Source organism: Neoarius graeffei, chromosome 2 (assembly GCF_027579695.1).
Source record: "Neoarius graeffei isolate fNeoGra1 chromosome 2, fNeoGra1.pri, whole genome shotgun sequence".
In the NCBI taxonomy this organism is placed as follows: domain Eukaryota; kingdom Metazoa; phylum Chordata; class Actinopteri; order Siluriformes; family Ariidae; genus Neoarius; species Neoarius graeffei.
This window is the reverse complement of record NC_083570.1, coordinates 63164999-63180074: the sequence shown is the minus strand read 5'-3', so window position 1 is coordinate 63180074 and position 15076 is coordinate 63164999. Positions and strand designations below refer to the sequence as shown.

The 15076-nt window shown below is 41.0% G+C and overlaps 1 protein-coding gene across 1 annotated transcript in view; it reads left to right on the top strand.

Annotated features, from left to right (window-relative positions):
• Positions 1-15076, top strand: part of prickle1a (prickle homolog 1a) — a 38090-nt gene that overhangs the window by 14628 nt on the left and 8386 nt on the right. Inside the window, exon 2 of the mRNA XM_060914635.1 lies at positions 13849-14031. Within this exon, the coding sequence (XP_060770618.1) occupies positions 13858-14031 (174 nt within the window). The 5' untranslated portion in view covers positions 13849-13857. The remainder of the gene's footprint in view (positions 1-13848; positions 14032-15076) is intronic.

Genomic DNA, 15076 nt, shown 5'->3' with positions numbered 1-15076 from the left:
ATGGGGCACGATATGGTCCAATCCCATAGAAAAACTACTGTAACACAAGCTACTGAAAAGTTACTACTGACACATTTCTGTTTCGGCCAGCATTAACTTGTTCAACAGTTTGTGCTACAGTACCTGTCAGTAGTTGTCATATTATGGCTGATCAGTGTATCAAGACAACATTTTGATAATGGACAGTGAAGGAAGCCAGACAAAGTAGTATCTGGGAAAACAGCAGCTCAGTTGTTCTTACTAATCACATAAAGTTATGTGAAGAGCACATGCTCATGTTACTGACCACTAATAAGGGCTTATTTGCCATACAGCTAATGCTGATTATTTGCATTCAGAGTGGAATTTCAGATCTGTATTCTATGCCAGATAAGATTGACGCAATACTCCACAGAATGAATTGACAGTGGATTACTGAGCATATGAATTTTGGGTTGTTGTTTTTTTTTCTCCTAACTTTGCAAGTTAGGGCGGCACGGTGGTGTAGTGGTTAGCGCTGTCACCTCACAGCAAGAAGGCCTTTCTGTGCGGAGTTTGCATGTTCTCCCCGTGTCCGCGTGGGTTTCCTCCGGGTGCTCCGGTTTCCCCCACAGTCCAAAGACATGCAGGTTAGGTTAACTGGTGACTCTAAATTGACCGTAGGTGTGAATGTGAGTGTGAATGGTTGTCTGTGTCTATGTGTCAGCCCTGTGATGACCTGGCGACTTGTCCAGGGTGTACCCCGCCTTTCACCCGTAGTCAGCTGGGATAGGCTCCAGCTTGCCTGCGACCCTGTAGAAGGATAAAGTGGCTAGAGATAATGAGATGAGATGAGATGAGATGAACTTTGCAAGTTAATTTGCAAGCTGGTTAAGATGTATCACCTGTCTAATACTTCATAAGATGTCTTGGAGCCTGTCTTTAGAGACAAAAACAAACTTGAGATCCTATGACATGTCAACAGAATCCACTTCTATACTGATTTAAACTGTCATTGTCCTGCTGCCTGGGCAAATCATCAGATGGTGGAAATCTAATCGCTCTCCACATACTGTACACTCACAACACATCTCTTTGAGCAAATTTTGTTTCTCCTACTAAAAAAAAAAAAAACTCCACTTATTTTTACTTTCTAAATCGGTCTACTTAAAATAGCTCCCTCTTCACTATGTTACTGTATGTGGGCCAGTTTTTCAGCTGCACTGGGTAGGTATTCAGTTACTGACTGTAGCCCATCATTTGCTATGCACAGTCTTTTGTCAGCTTCCCTCCATCAAAGAAAGGCACCACTGTCCATTACATATTACATTACACTGTCCATTACATATTTCTCATGGTAGTGACATGAGAATAGGTCTGAGTTTAGAGTATATTCAGTGCAACGGCATAGCTGGTGTTTCCAAACAACACAGTAACCTGAGTACTCGCTACTAAAATCTGTGTGGCTTATTCAGATTTTCAAAATCCAATAAATCTTAATCTGCTTAAAGATCTCAACATATGCTGTTGACACAAGCACTTGAATAATTAAATAAATACAGACATTCGATAATGATCCGATTATTAGCAGGTATGTAAATACTCTCGGGGTTACAGCTGAGTTGAGAACAGTTCAGCAACCAAAAATATTCAGCCAATAATAATGCGTGATTAGAAACTGACACGGATAAAGGGTTCCAGGAGGATTAGCACAATCTGCAGATGGACTATAGTCCTACAAGATGTACCAATGAGATTGGTGTAGCCAGTATGTATACTGTATATCCTCGATTTTTAAACAGTAGTTGCTGTATTTTATCCTGTACAGACATTGTTAAGTAGATGAGGTCCCTACAGTTTTATGACAGAAGTGAGTGTCAGTAGGATCTGGGGTCAACATACAGGTGGGTAAATATTGACTAAAGCAGGATGAGGACATACCTCCCAGTGTCATCCTCCAGCCCACAATGGTGCAGAGGGAGGGGGTGACAAAGACGACTGTCTTGCCTCCAGCACACATGATGGGGGTTCAAAGAGTGCTGAGTTTGTTTGGAATGCTCACACTGTCTTCCTGTTTGAGGGTGAATGAAAACATTGGAATGGCAGACAACCAGATGTGCATGGGATGACACACAAGCTTGCGCGCGCACACACACACACACACACACACACTGTAAATGGACATACCCGTTATTCACTACCCAACTTGTATGCTTTCACTGACATGCTTTAACTGACACCAAACACTGACATTCAAACGCTTGAAATTTAACAAACATTTAAGAGCTTTTGCTTGTCACCACATCAAAAAAAGTGTGTATATTTATTCTGTGCCTTACCACATAAACCATCATTTTCCAGTTTTTACTTTCAGAAACACACACAATTCCAAGAAACAGCTTGTGTCCAATAAGACTGATGACTGTGATATCTAACAATAGCCCAGACACACAAAAAAAGCCAAAGCAGTCTGGTGAAAGTGAAGAAAATAGTTTGGAACACATCTCTGCATCTAGGAAATACGGTTTATAATATGTTTAATGGAGAGGATTGGTGATTTCCACCATAAACTGTAACCTCAGTCTCTTCAGGTCAGCAGTCTGGAGTGTTTGATTTGCTTTGGAAAGAACAACAGGAAGCTGGAGTAAAAGTTTGTAGAGGGTTGACCTTTGGAGGAAGAATAAAATGCAATTTAGTGCTCACAATAGACAGACAGAGAGGCAACAGCCGCATGTGGCTTGTAAGAGACAATTAAACTCTTTTACTGGGTGACGGTGCAACCCAGAGTCAGCATTGGCTGGGTGATATTACTGAGGTCACTCTAGACCATTGCCATGGTCAAACAGCCTGCCAATGTAGTAGACAAAAAAACATCCTACCGTCCAAGCGTCACAGGTCAAATCCATCAACACCATCAGTATAACGCTGACAGTGGTTTAACAGGGCACAGGTTTGTATACTTTAGCAAGGACCCCAAACATCTAACCTTCCCATGTATTTATTTAGCAGACCGCCATATCTATCTAGACTTATCTATGACCATGTGTAGAGTAGAGACCAAGGAGCAACCTAATAAAGATATACAGTGGGGTCTAAAAGTCTGAGACCACACTGAAAATCTGTAAATCTCTCTGTTTTTCATTTAAAATTGGAAATAAACAAAAGGTTGTAGAATTTGGAACTATTTAAAACAAAGAAAGAAAGTAAATATTCAGTATCTTGAATATTTGCTATTCAAGATTCTGTGCTATTTTTAGTTCCCTACTTAAATGTAAATATATTTGTAATCTTGACCATGTTAACTGCTTTATACAAAAACTCAGATGTTCTTCATGTCCAGTCTCTTCTATTGAAGCGTGTGTTCAGACAACATTGATGGATTTGATCATGGAGTCTGTGCCAGCTCGAGCGCACACTGCAATTAAAGCAAAAAACGGTACGTGCTATACCAAATACTAAGAAACTCTGAAATTCATCCATTATCTGTAACCGCTTATCCCGTACAGGGTCGCAGGAGCCTATCCCAGCCGACTATGGGCGAGAGGTGGGGTACACCCTGCAAAGTCACCAGGTCATCGCAGGGCTGACACATAGAGAAAAACAACCATTCACACTCACATTCACACCTACGGTCTGGCTCAAACCCAGAACCTTCTTGCTGTGAGGTGACAGTGTTAACCACTACACCACCATGCCGCCTCTAAAATTCATGTAAACATTCATATAAGGATTCTGTTTTTCACTCAAATTGATGGCAAGAATATACTTTGTAATTGACATTCATGTATTGGATTAAAAAAAATGCAGCACTGAAGCATTTTCACTAGTGCGCTCAGACTTTTGGACCCCACTGTACATCTGTATTATCTATAAAGGGACTCATGTCTGAGAGCAATCAGGAGTATTTTGGTTCGGGTAGAACTCAACCACCTTTTGCCTTTTATAATTCCAGCTTTACTACTTCTCATAATGATTTAAATTGTGCCCAATTAAGCCAGGTCTAAACTGAAGCATCCAGCACACAGGCCAGTGAGGCTTCTCCCTGTGCAGTGCCACTGAGGCATGTGTTCAATTAGCTGGTTATAAAAAAAAACTGTAACGGAGCACTTCTCTGAGGAATGTTAATGATTTGAGGGATCGTGGGCTGGGAAACGTTGTCAACTGTTCCTGAGTATTATCGAATGTGGGGCCACTTAGATTAAGGGATTCACATGATGTGTGAGAACTGGAAACACTTTTTTCAGGTCAATTCCAAGTGATGATGTATGTGTTGAACTCACTGCTGTTTCACTGTTAGGGGTAGTTTTTCTTTCTCCCCCCCCAAAAAAAGCACTTAATTAGTGCTGTTAAAAGTCCTGCTATTTCACAACCTTCTCTTTGCTTTTAGTCAGCTACATGTAAATTTGAAATGGATGCGAACAGACACATAAGTAAAATAAACACAGTGATGTGTTTCGTGATTTCATTAGGTTTTTAATCAGACATAATGTCACTACACTACAATACACTACTCTATAACACAGAATAAACTTTTGAGATTTTTCTTCCTTTGTTGGTAAATTCGCCTATGTGTTTGAACTAAACACTCCGTTTGTCCAAGTGTATGTGTGTAGACTGCCACATGGTCTTTGTGTATAGTGTGACGATATAAAAGGACTTCCTACCCTTAACAGTGTCAGAATGTGTCAGTCAACATCCCATTGTTTCCAATAGGCTTTGCTCTTTTCAGCTAGGTGAGAAAGAGTCAAATAGAGGGTGAAATACAATGTCCCATCATATAGCCCAGTAGACTTGATCACAAATGGAGTAAATTCCTTTACATTTGTATGAAATTCAACACAATCACTCTGATTTACATGTAAAATTATCTATGACAAGGGTTCTCAACCTTTTCTACTTTAAGGCCCACCTATTCATACTTGTAACGAGTCGGGGCCCATTAAAAAAAGATCCCCAATTATTTTAGCTCATCTATTCTAGTACAATCTAATAACCTATCGTAAAGTGTATTAATGGGATGCAACATCACTCCCTGTTACAGATGGGAGCCCAGGAATTAAATAAATGCAATGAAAACAAACTGCTTGTATTTAAAACTGTATGGATGTGCCATAAGCCAAACCATGCATCCAGGGCATTCTCAGTCAAAAGGGATTAATGATCCAAAAGTGGAATCTGGTCTGTTAACACAAGAACTTGTTTATGTTCAGCAAACAAGCAAGTTATTAAAACCAAGAAGTACATTCAAAAGAAGTGGATATAGAAACCACTCAATGGGATTAGATCCTTACACACTAACAAAGAAGGATTTTTCCTATGAAAGAAAAATATATTAGCTAAATTTGACATGGGGCGGCATGGTGGTGTAGTGGTTAGCGCTGTCGCCTCACAGCAAGAAGGTCCGGGTTCGAGCCCCGTGGCCGGCGAGGGCCTTTCTGTATGGAGTTTGCATGTTCTCCCCGTGTCCGCGTGGGTTTCCTCCGGGTGCTCCGGTTTCCCCCACAGTCCAAAGACATGCAGGTTAGGTTAACTGGTGACTCTAAATTGACCGTAGATGTGAGTGTGAATGGTTGTCTGTGTCTATGGTGGGGTTTACATTAGACCGTATCAGCGGATCATCAGATTAACGTTTTTAAAACGATTAACATGCACACAGCAACGCCAATACACGGATACGCTCGGCTCCGCAGGCATCCTGCGCTCCAAATCACTCCGCCCTGAACAGCGAGTGCCCTCTGGAGGGTGCGCACTCCGGCCCTGCGCAGCTCACAGAGTGCGCGAGTGAAGTGCACGAGCAGTAATTAGGGACTGAGCTGCTGTGTGTGTGATCTCAGTGCATATCAGGTATGCGCGTCACTTACCACTTGCAAGTGGAAGGATGGCAAGCCTAAAGACAATCATAACTACACAATGGGCAGTATTTGCATCAGTATTTGCAGTATTTTCATACTTTTATACTCTTTAATGAAAGGTGATGCAAGGCGGAAGTCCGCGCCGTTTTTCAGCAGTCGCGTCACATGACCAACGCCAGCGAATCAGGAAGGTGGATGTCACAGTGACGTAGTCCAATGACGACGCCAGCTAGAGCTCAGCACAGCGTATCCGCGTATTCTCAATGTTTACACAGCACCGGACCAGATACGATCTAGATTGAATACGTGGACGCTGACGGATTCCCGTTTCCCGGCGTTTCCAGGCGGTTTAATGTAAACGGACAGTGCATCCGCGAAGAAAACGAGACAGATACGGTCTAATGTAAACTTGGCCTATGTGTCAGCCCTGTGATGACCTGGCGACTTGTCCAGGGTGTACCCCGCCTTTCGCCCGTAGTCAGCTGGGATAGGCTCCAGCTTGCCTGCGACCCTGTAGAAGGATAAAGCGGCTAGAGATAATGAGATGAGATGAGAAATTTGACGTGAGTAGAATCAATTTTGATCCTATTGTAGCCGGAACTAAATACAAAGATAATCGTTATGCATACTATTAATTAACTTAATGTGAAGATAATTAACAGATAATCAACAGATTTAAGGGTTTTTTTTAAGATTGTGTTTATTTTTAGTCTTTTGTATTTGTAATTATTTGGATCTGTACATGCACGACCCCACCAGCTCTGCTGATCAACTTATCGTGCTTAAATAAAGTTATTCATTCATTCATTACGAGTTGGAAAATTATCCATCCGTTGAGTTCCCCGACATATATATATGAGACACCCAGCCATAGAATTTTGAAATTTTCAGATATTTCAGGGTCTGCCAATATGTAACATTGGTGTAATGTTATCTGAACAAAAGATGGCTTAAGATGTCCTAATGTATGCCATTAAAGGGGTTATCTGAGGGTTACAGGACCACTGATTGACCCAGGTCTGTCAGCACCAAAGTGGTGTAGTCCATATCAGAGCAACACTCCATCAGTTGACCTTTCCCTCCTCTGCTCCGGAGCAAAGGACTGTTACAGTAGGGTGATGGTCCTTTATTGGCCTTTATGGCTCTTCCTTTGTTATGCTTGTGTCTTGATAATGGCCATTGGCAGGTCATTAAAGTCTTGAAACAGCCTTACTTTTATAAGGTAGCTAGCACACAACTAGGCATTATCTTAAACAATGGCTGTGAACTGCAGTAAATAGCAGTACACTGCTAGGACATAACCTTGTCTGACGATCATTGCGATTCTTACTAGCATGTCCTTACAGGGAGAGAAAAAAACCAAGTGACCCCTTACAGAGTGACATCTGACCTTTCCGTATCACTGCTTTTTAGATGCAATAAAATAAATTACAAAACAAGGATATGCAAAAGTATATATTTTTCTTGACAACTTTGAAAGATTGAATTTCACCCAGAAACCAGACAAGACTTTGAGTACACTTGGTGAATCTGATATATGACCAAAGTAAAAGCAGTTGACCATGTGACAATTGGCCCATATTATGTGAATTTAGGACACTGTCAAATATGGCGCGCTATTCTGAGAGCTAAGTCTGTGCTTCAAGTCCTTAGAGAATGAGAAATTGGGTGGATCAGGATTATTGTGACTTTAGGACACAGTTTTGTTCCAACCTGCACTGTAGTATTTCAACAATGAGATGTGTATTGAGGTTGGGACAAGTTAGGTCAGAGCGTCTGTTTTACAGTTCAAAGAAGTTAAAACCAGGTGTGAGCTGCTGTTTGGGTCATTCTGAACACAAGTGAGCAGAAAAGTGTGTGTGTGTGTGTGTGTGTGTGTGTGTGTGTGTGTGTGTGTGTGTGTGTGTGTGTGTGTGTGTGTGTTGGGGGGGGTAGAGAGGGGGCAGGAGATTTATGACGCTATGTAGCTAAGGAACAACTAGGGGTCAGGGATGTGTGACTTGTGTTCTTTTATATTTCACAAGTATTTCAGGTCAACCCTGACCTATGAAACACGAGCTAGTTCTCTAACAATAGAACCTAGAACTGTTAGCAGCTTATGCATAGGCAATTTATTAAAAATCATAATAATCATAATAATAATAACAACGTGAATAACTAACTACCTCACCTTATTTGTACTTTGTGGTAAGGCTTCATCAATCAATGCCAGATTTCTCAAGTGGTGTTTGTATAAAGAAGAAAAATATCGTCTTAACACTTTGTATCTATGACATAATTGGCATGTACAGAATGAGACAAAAGCTGACTCATGCGTCTGCTCCAATGGGAAAACTGGCATCAACTTATAGCACATGACAAGAACATTTATTAGGGAGTAGTAACAAAGAACTGTTCCCTCTATAATTAAAGAGGTGTGAAAAACTCATGCCTGTTGCCAAAGTGTGCACCTAGTAAAACCTCTGTTAAATAGGGCAGAGGTGCTCCCTACTACTGGTCTTTAGGTTTAATTGCAAGCCGTGCCATTATGCCATCTGGGCCTTGAGGTGCCTGGGAAAGTTTCATAATTCACCATAAATGCTTGTTTAATAAAATTGCATTGTCAATACAGTAACGTCTTAGTTCCTTGTCCACTGAAGAGAGAGAGAGAGAGAGGTCACTCAGCATTTTCAACACTCCAAGCCAAGACTCATGAATGCCTTCACAGCAGGATGTGGGCTTGTTTATCTCTCAAAGACTTGCTAATGCAAGGGAGTGTGAACCCTTTCTTCCTCTCACTCTTGAACACAAAGGCCTGAAGTTTGGGCTCAGTCCTGCTGGGATTGAGCGTCTATGTCCTTGACTGCTACAATGGCTTTGTCCACAAAAATAAAAAATAAAACAACCCACAATGTCATTTATCAATCATTGCATGGAAGATAGACAGAAAACATCCCAAAACCAAACGCTGTACTTCAAAGATCAACCTGCATCACAGTTGAATAAGCCAGGGTGTATAATCATACACCATTTGCAGACTTCAGAGGGAGCTTCGGTTTCATGAGCAAAAACACCTTAGCTTGCAGTGAAATGGTTTGGCCTACCCACAAAGACCACCCTGGGAAGGGTGAATTCATGCTCCTCCATCATCCATCGTTTAGGAAGCAAGCACCTTGGACTCAACTTCAAGCTTTGTTTATTGAAACAACAGACAGGCCTCCAACTTTTGCACATTCCTCAGGAAATTATAGAGAAGATGTCCTTCAAGTTGGAACCTTGAGGTTGTCTGATTTTGGGAGGTTACATCATAATTTTAAAACGTACATTCAACAAATATATTTAATTCAAATTTTCCTGCTAAAAGCCAGTGAAATGAATGACCGTATTCAAAGAATACTGCAACTAATTATGAAACTTCCTTGTGGAAGCATTTGATCTGGATAGGAACTAGTCCTTTGATTCATATGGAAATCCACAGGGTTGCATGTAGAGCTTTTCTTTAGGTATGGTGACAAGGAACTGCTGTGTTGACTGGGAAGTGAAAGATTGACTGTAGCTTGGGCTCATTCAGCTTTGTTAGGGAGGAAAGCTGTCTGCAACTGCCTCTGGCTAGTTTTGGTAGTTTAAATGCATGGGTTAATGAAACCATTAAGTCTTAGGGGTGCTGTTACTGTAGTTTTTGATATGTAACCATACATCTGAATTTTAAAACATTATTATAACAAATCTACACAAGCCTTTTCTGCTACATGTCATGCACACCGATGCTGATGGAAAGGTCATGGATAGAGAAGCCATACTTTGACGTTGGCCTTTCCACATTAGTGAGTTGTTCATTTGCAACGAGACATATATCACTGGAAATTTGTAAGAGGTAAATTAGGAGAAGCTTTTTGATGGGGTAAATGTATAGTTATGCCTCTGAATCTGAGCAGAGACCAGTTTCTCAGCTCTATCCTGAAGCAAGCAGGCCAAAGCTGCCCTTCAAAAATAACCACTTCAGCACCAGGTTCCTTAATGCACATGCCTAGATTGACCTTTAAAAAAAAGGTTAGCATCAGTGTTTGAATATTCTGAGACAGACATAAACTTCTGAGGAAAATATTCAGTGATTGAAGTGTAATAATATCAAGGGTGGCTGAAGCTGAATGGCTGAGCCTGGGTTATGAGGGAGTGGCTTCCAGCCGGAGCTCCACAGGAGTGCAGTAAGTGCAGGAGCCATCTGGTCGAACTGCTCTTCTCTCGCTCACGCGCTCTCTCACATCCCCAGCTGTGTGCTGGATGTGCACATCGGTCACACTGACATTACTGGAAGGAAATGCAACAGGAGGCCTAAGGATCTCGCCAACTGGATTTTAGATATGAAACGACTGGACAATGTTCCTTCTGATGAAATGTGATCCAGGGATCTGTTTACAATAGGAAAGAGAAGGAACTTTTGGAGAGTTCCCTTATTTCAAGAGTTGTGTGTTAAGAGGTAAGGTCAAGAAAGGTAATCAAGGACAAATGCTAGAAGTTTTTAATTGTAAGTACTGTTTTGTGCTTGATAAGAAATAATAATTTGCTCATTATGTCATGAAAAGCTCTGCTTTCTCAAGTTATACATAGGTTTTTGTAGCTGCTCATTTTAAACACTGCCCTGTACTTAAGTGCAAGTGTGGCATAGAGGCGTCTGTCTGAAGTCTGGCTTCGCTGAATAAAGCATGGTGTGAGAGAGGTAGAAAAGTGTGGGACTGACCACAGAGGAACTGTGGGTAAATACCAGCAAGTTCGAGTCAACTGCCTGATGAAAGCCTGCCTGAGTACAGGTGGTCCCTTTCTAGCTACATTGACAAGCCTTTCAGCCATTTGGCCATGGAATAGTGTACTGGTTGTGCTCTAATTGGATAGTGCTCTTTTGTAGGACTCTAAGCTATGAGTTTAGCATTCTCACATGATCAAAAATCTGGCGGTTCTTAATACATAGTTCAATGATTTGTAATAAGTGTTATTTTTGTCATATATAAGCCAGCATTAGTAGACAGTGAAATGGACATGTCCTATATATTGTTCAAGAAGTTGACACGCTGTTGTTCAGTTCAGAAATCTTCCACAAATGGTTTCTGTGTGTTCACCGTTGCCGACATAACATATACAAATAGTCTTCTTGTATACTTCCTAACTTCCCTTCTCTGCTTATAGAAGAGTGAGTCGAAGTGCTTTTTGGAGCATATATCTAATCTCTAACAGACAATAGGATCAAGTCTTGTTGACTTAATGTTCTAATCCTGACTGCTGTAGTGGAGAGAATCTCTCATTTGTGGAACACTGAGACTTTTAAAAGCTTAGAAGTGATGCCAAGGATTATGTTCTTGACATTAGAGCTTTAGCCAGGTTCCCAGAGCTGACAGTATTTTGCCCTGTTCCAAATCAACTGAGGCCTGGAATGAATGTAAAATAAAACAATTCACCTGTGCAAAACATTTTGTTAAGTTTGTCAGTTTGGTATCAATTATTTGCTAGCTCATAATAAACACACGTAGCAAAGTAACCCTGCTTGCTTTCCAGAAAGTAATGGGGGGACTTACTTCTTAGTGTGATTTCCTAGATAATTACATTAACTTAATGCTGATATCTTTTATCTTAACTAAATATCAAAGACATGGCTATTAGCCATAGCTGAGTCAGGAGACTTCAATTTGTTAGGGCTTGACCTCAGCTCCTCAGGACAGGGGACACACACACACACACAGCAAATCCTGCATCTCATAGCTTCTCCAGTTGGTCTCTGTTTACATCAGATTTCTCAAAAGTTAAATCTTAACATTGACTGCAGTCCCCAACTGTATGAGTGTGTGTGGCAGTCTACCCCCTGTGTACAGCCTCTGGCCGAGGGATTCAAGCTCTCTGTGGGTGGATCTAAAAGATATGCATCTCAGCCTCCCAAAGCCATGTTAACAAGGGATTCTACAAAAGAAATGGATGTTAAACACTGACTTCTAGAAGAGTTAAAGATTTGGAAAAGGCCACACATGTTCACATGGATGAAAAAAATAAATCTGCATTTTGACTAACCGGTGGTCCATGAAAGAGGGTGGAGTTAATGAAATGCTAAAATCCACCATGGTGTCTGAGTGGAAGTGTTGAAGAAGTGAGAATGAGCAAAATTATTTGAAGCACACATATAATGTTCAGCTGAAGGTGTTTTGGCACATTATGTAGCTGGTAAATGAATTCAAATTGAATTCAAACACAGAAGAATGACTTGACATGGTAAAAGATTAAAGGGCTTCCTTTTGCTTTCCATTTTTTTTTTTCAGTGTGTGTTAACCCCTTAAACTCTCCTGGACCTGTCCGTGGGTCCAGACTCACATTCCTAAGTCTTGTAACTACATACCTTTCCTATCAGTTTCAGTGTAGTTACTGAATGATTAATAGTAGTTACTGAATAATATGCTTTCAGATGAATAACAGAATAGCAAGCCAAGAGTTTAAGGGCTTTAAATATCTGAAGGAATAGGAATATGTGTTTATTCTGATTTTCTGAGTTTGTAGGTGGTATGAATAGCTCTTGTCTTACAGGTGAAGAAATCAATGAAGAGATAAACATTAAAAAAAAAAAATCGGGGGCGTCATGGCTCAGGTGGATAAGGCGCCATACCATAAATCCGGGCGACCCGGGTTTGATTCCGGCCCACGGTCATTTCCCGATCCCTCCCTGTCTCTCTCTCCCGCTATTTCCTGTCTCTACACTGTCCTATCCAATAATAAAGGTGGAAAAAAGCCCCCCAAAAAATCTTTAAAAAAAAAAAATCGGGTAACTTGACCAGCTCTATAAGCTACTAATAAGCGCTTCCATCTTTCTAGGGTTTTTTTTTTTTTTGGTTCATCATACCAACAGCCTTGTGCAGGTCACTGCTGCTGTTGTCGTTGAGTGAATGGCTTGGCCTTGGCTACTTGAGTTGGACCGCCTGGACTGCGAACAGTTGCAATGAATGACTAACCACAGCTCTCACTCAGTGATTATTCAGAGAGAAATCCAACACAATGTAGTACAAGAAACACTTCATACAGTGGACACGTTAATCTTTGTCCAGTGTGTGAATAGTCATAAGTCAGATATTCTGAACATTCATGAAATATGTATCATGTTCGCCCAAACTATCATGCCACTTCAAAGGGCACAATCAAATGTGCTTGGTTTTCTCAGCTGTCCACTTAACCACAGCAGGGAGTGAAGAGGAGGAGGAGGAGGAAGGGTGTTAAAGTGGTGACTAGGGTTAACTGAAGTCACACAGTATGAGTCTGTATAGCTGAAATCTGACCACAACTACACAACTATTTACAATCAACGGGCATGTCTGGAAAAGGCATTTGAACAAATTCTTTTTCCACCACATCATGACAGAATGTGCAGTCATACATCTGCATAAAGTAAAAACGAGAAGAATAAGAAGTTTCTTAAAAATCTTTTCACTCTGTCACTCATGTAATTGCAAGTCAGGCCTTTTGTGAATGCAAACTTAAAAAAAATCTGGAAAAAAGAGGACACACGATAAGTACACTTCACAATATTCTACTATAGTATCCTACTTATTGTACTAGAGTACTATAAAATAAGCAGGATGTACTACATGTAGCTATGCTGGCTATTAGTCCAGTTTTTCTCAGTTTATTTATGTCATTCTAACTTCATTTTTAATACATTTAACAGAGGAAATCTATAGAAATGGAAACATTTGAACATCCGTGGTCAAGTACAGTCATAAAATGTAAATGATGTGTACAAAGTCAGTGTTAGCCTACTGCAGTAGCCCAGGACTATATGCGACCACACAAGCAAGTGCTCCTAATGCTGTATCACTAAAACTATCAACAGTAACACTAAAACTTACAGGCAGAATCTTTTACAGGCCTGTTTTCTCCATAAAGAGCAAACTATGAATCATAGCTGCTCTGAAAGCCAAAAATCAACATAATATGTTTTAAGTAATGAGTACTGGAGCTTCACCGAGTGTTGTCAGCCTCAGAGGATATAGTTTCATGACTAACAAAATAACTCCTTATTTTTCATCTCTAGGAGGTTTGCATGATGAACCTGGAGAATCCTGGCGGTTTCCACAGAAGCGGGAAGCATCTGGACATGGATCAGAAGGTTGGCAAGCTCACTTTCGGCTTTCAGAGAAGCTCTACCTCAGATGATGATTCAGGATGTGCTTTGGAGGAGTATGCCTGGGTTCCACCTGGACTACGACCAGAACAGGTGAGCCTTTTGTTGAGTGCTCTTACTGTCTCTTCACTTCCACACCCACCTCCGGTGGAAAAACAAACAGCTGATGAAAATGTTAGTGTCGCAACCTCGCCAAACAGATGAATGGAACAACTGGTGGTAAAGATAGGCATGTGTAAAAAAAAAACACAGATAAATGTCATATCATGAGCACTGTTCTTCGGGAAGCATTTGAGCCCTGTCAGTGGGTTAGACAACCAGATGAACAGACATTAGCGAGTGTAACAATCTTTAAGCAATCTTGATTTATATACAAAAGGAAGATTAATCACTCCATCGGGTGATTAATTAGATCAGCCAACTCATTTGTTAGGGAAGCGGAGCATTTTGTAGGCATCACCCCACAGGCACTTGGAAACAGGATATGCTGTTTTTTATTTACAAACTGTTTCATGGAAAGTCTGCAAGTCATTATGGCAAGCTGGCAGACAATGGCCTAAAGCCATCGACACTAACTGCCAGCTAAGCGAACAGTATGAGGAACACTCAGGGCAATGGTTGTTTTCTGTACTCGCCTGTCTGCAAAGGCAGGCTTTTCATGACTGAAAATGTGATGATGTGGCGCTTTTCCAAGTCAACAGGGAAGGCCTTAACAGTTATCTCAGAGGCTGTCTAATCCCCCTACTCGTCTGAGAAGCACATATGACTGCAATCAGGGGTGAGGGGCGAGAAAAGGGTCGAAAGCAATATAAGACTAAAATCCAAACACTGCCTTTGTGTTAAATGCAAGGAGCAACTGTAATGTCTTTACAGCTGCCATTCTGCAAATGACCTCAAAACATTATAGGTGATCATTGCTGGGAAGTACACAGATACTCAAAAACACTGTTAGCTCGTTGCCCAAGGGAGAGGAGTGGGTGGTAATATTAGCATGAAATGAGCATGATTTATGTTACTGCTCATTGTCAGGTTTAAATGGCAAGCCTGAATAAGAGCAGGATGCTCCTTAAGCAGGAGGAGACAAGTCCAATCCTCTTTATCTGCTGAATGTTACGACCAGCACTCATAAACTGATGCC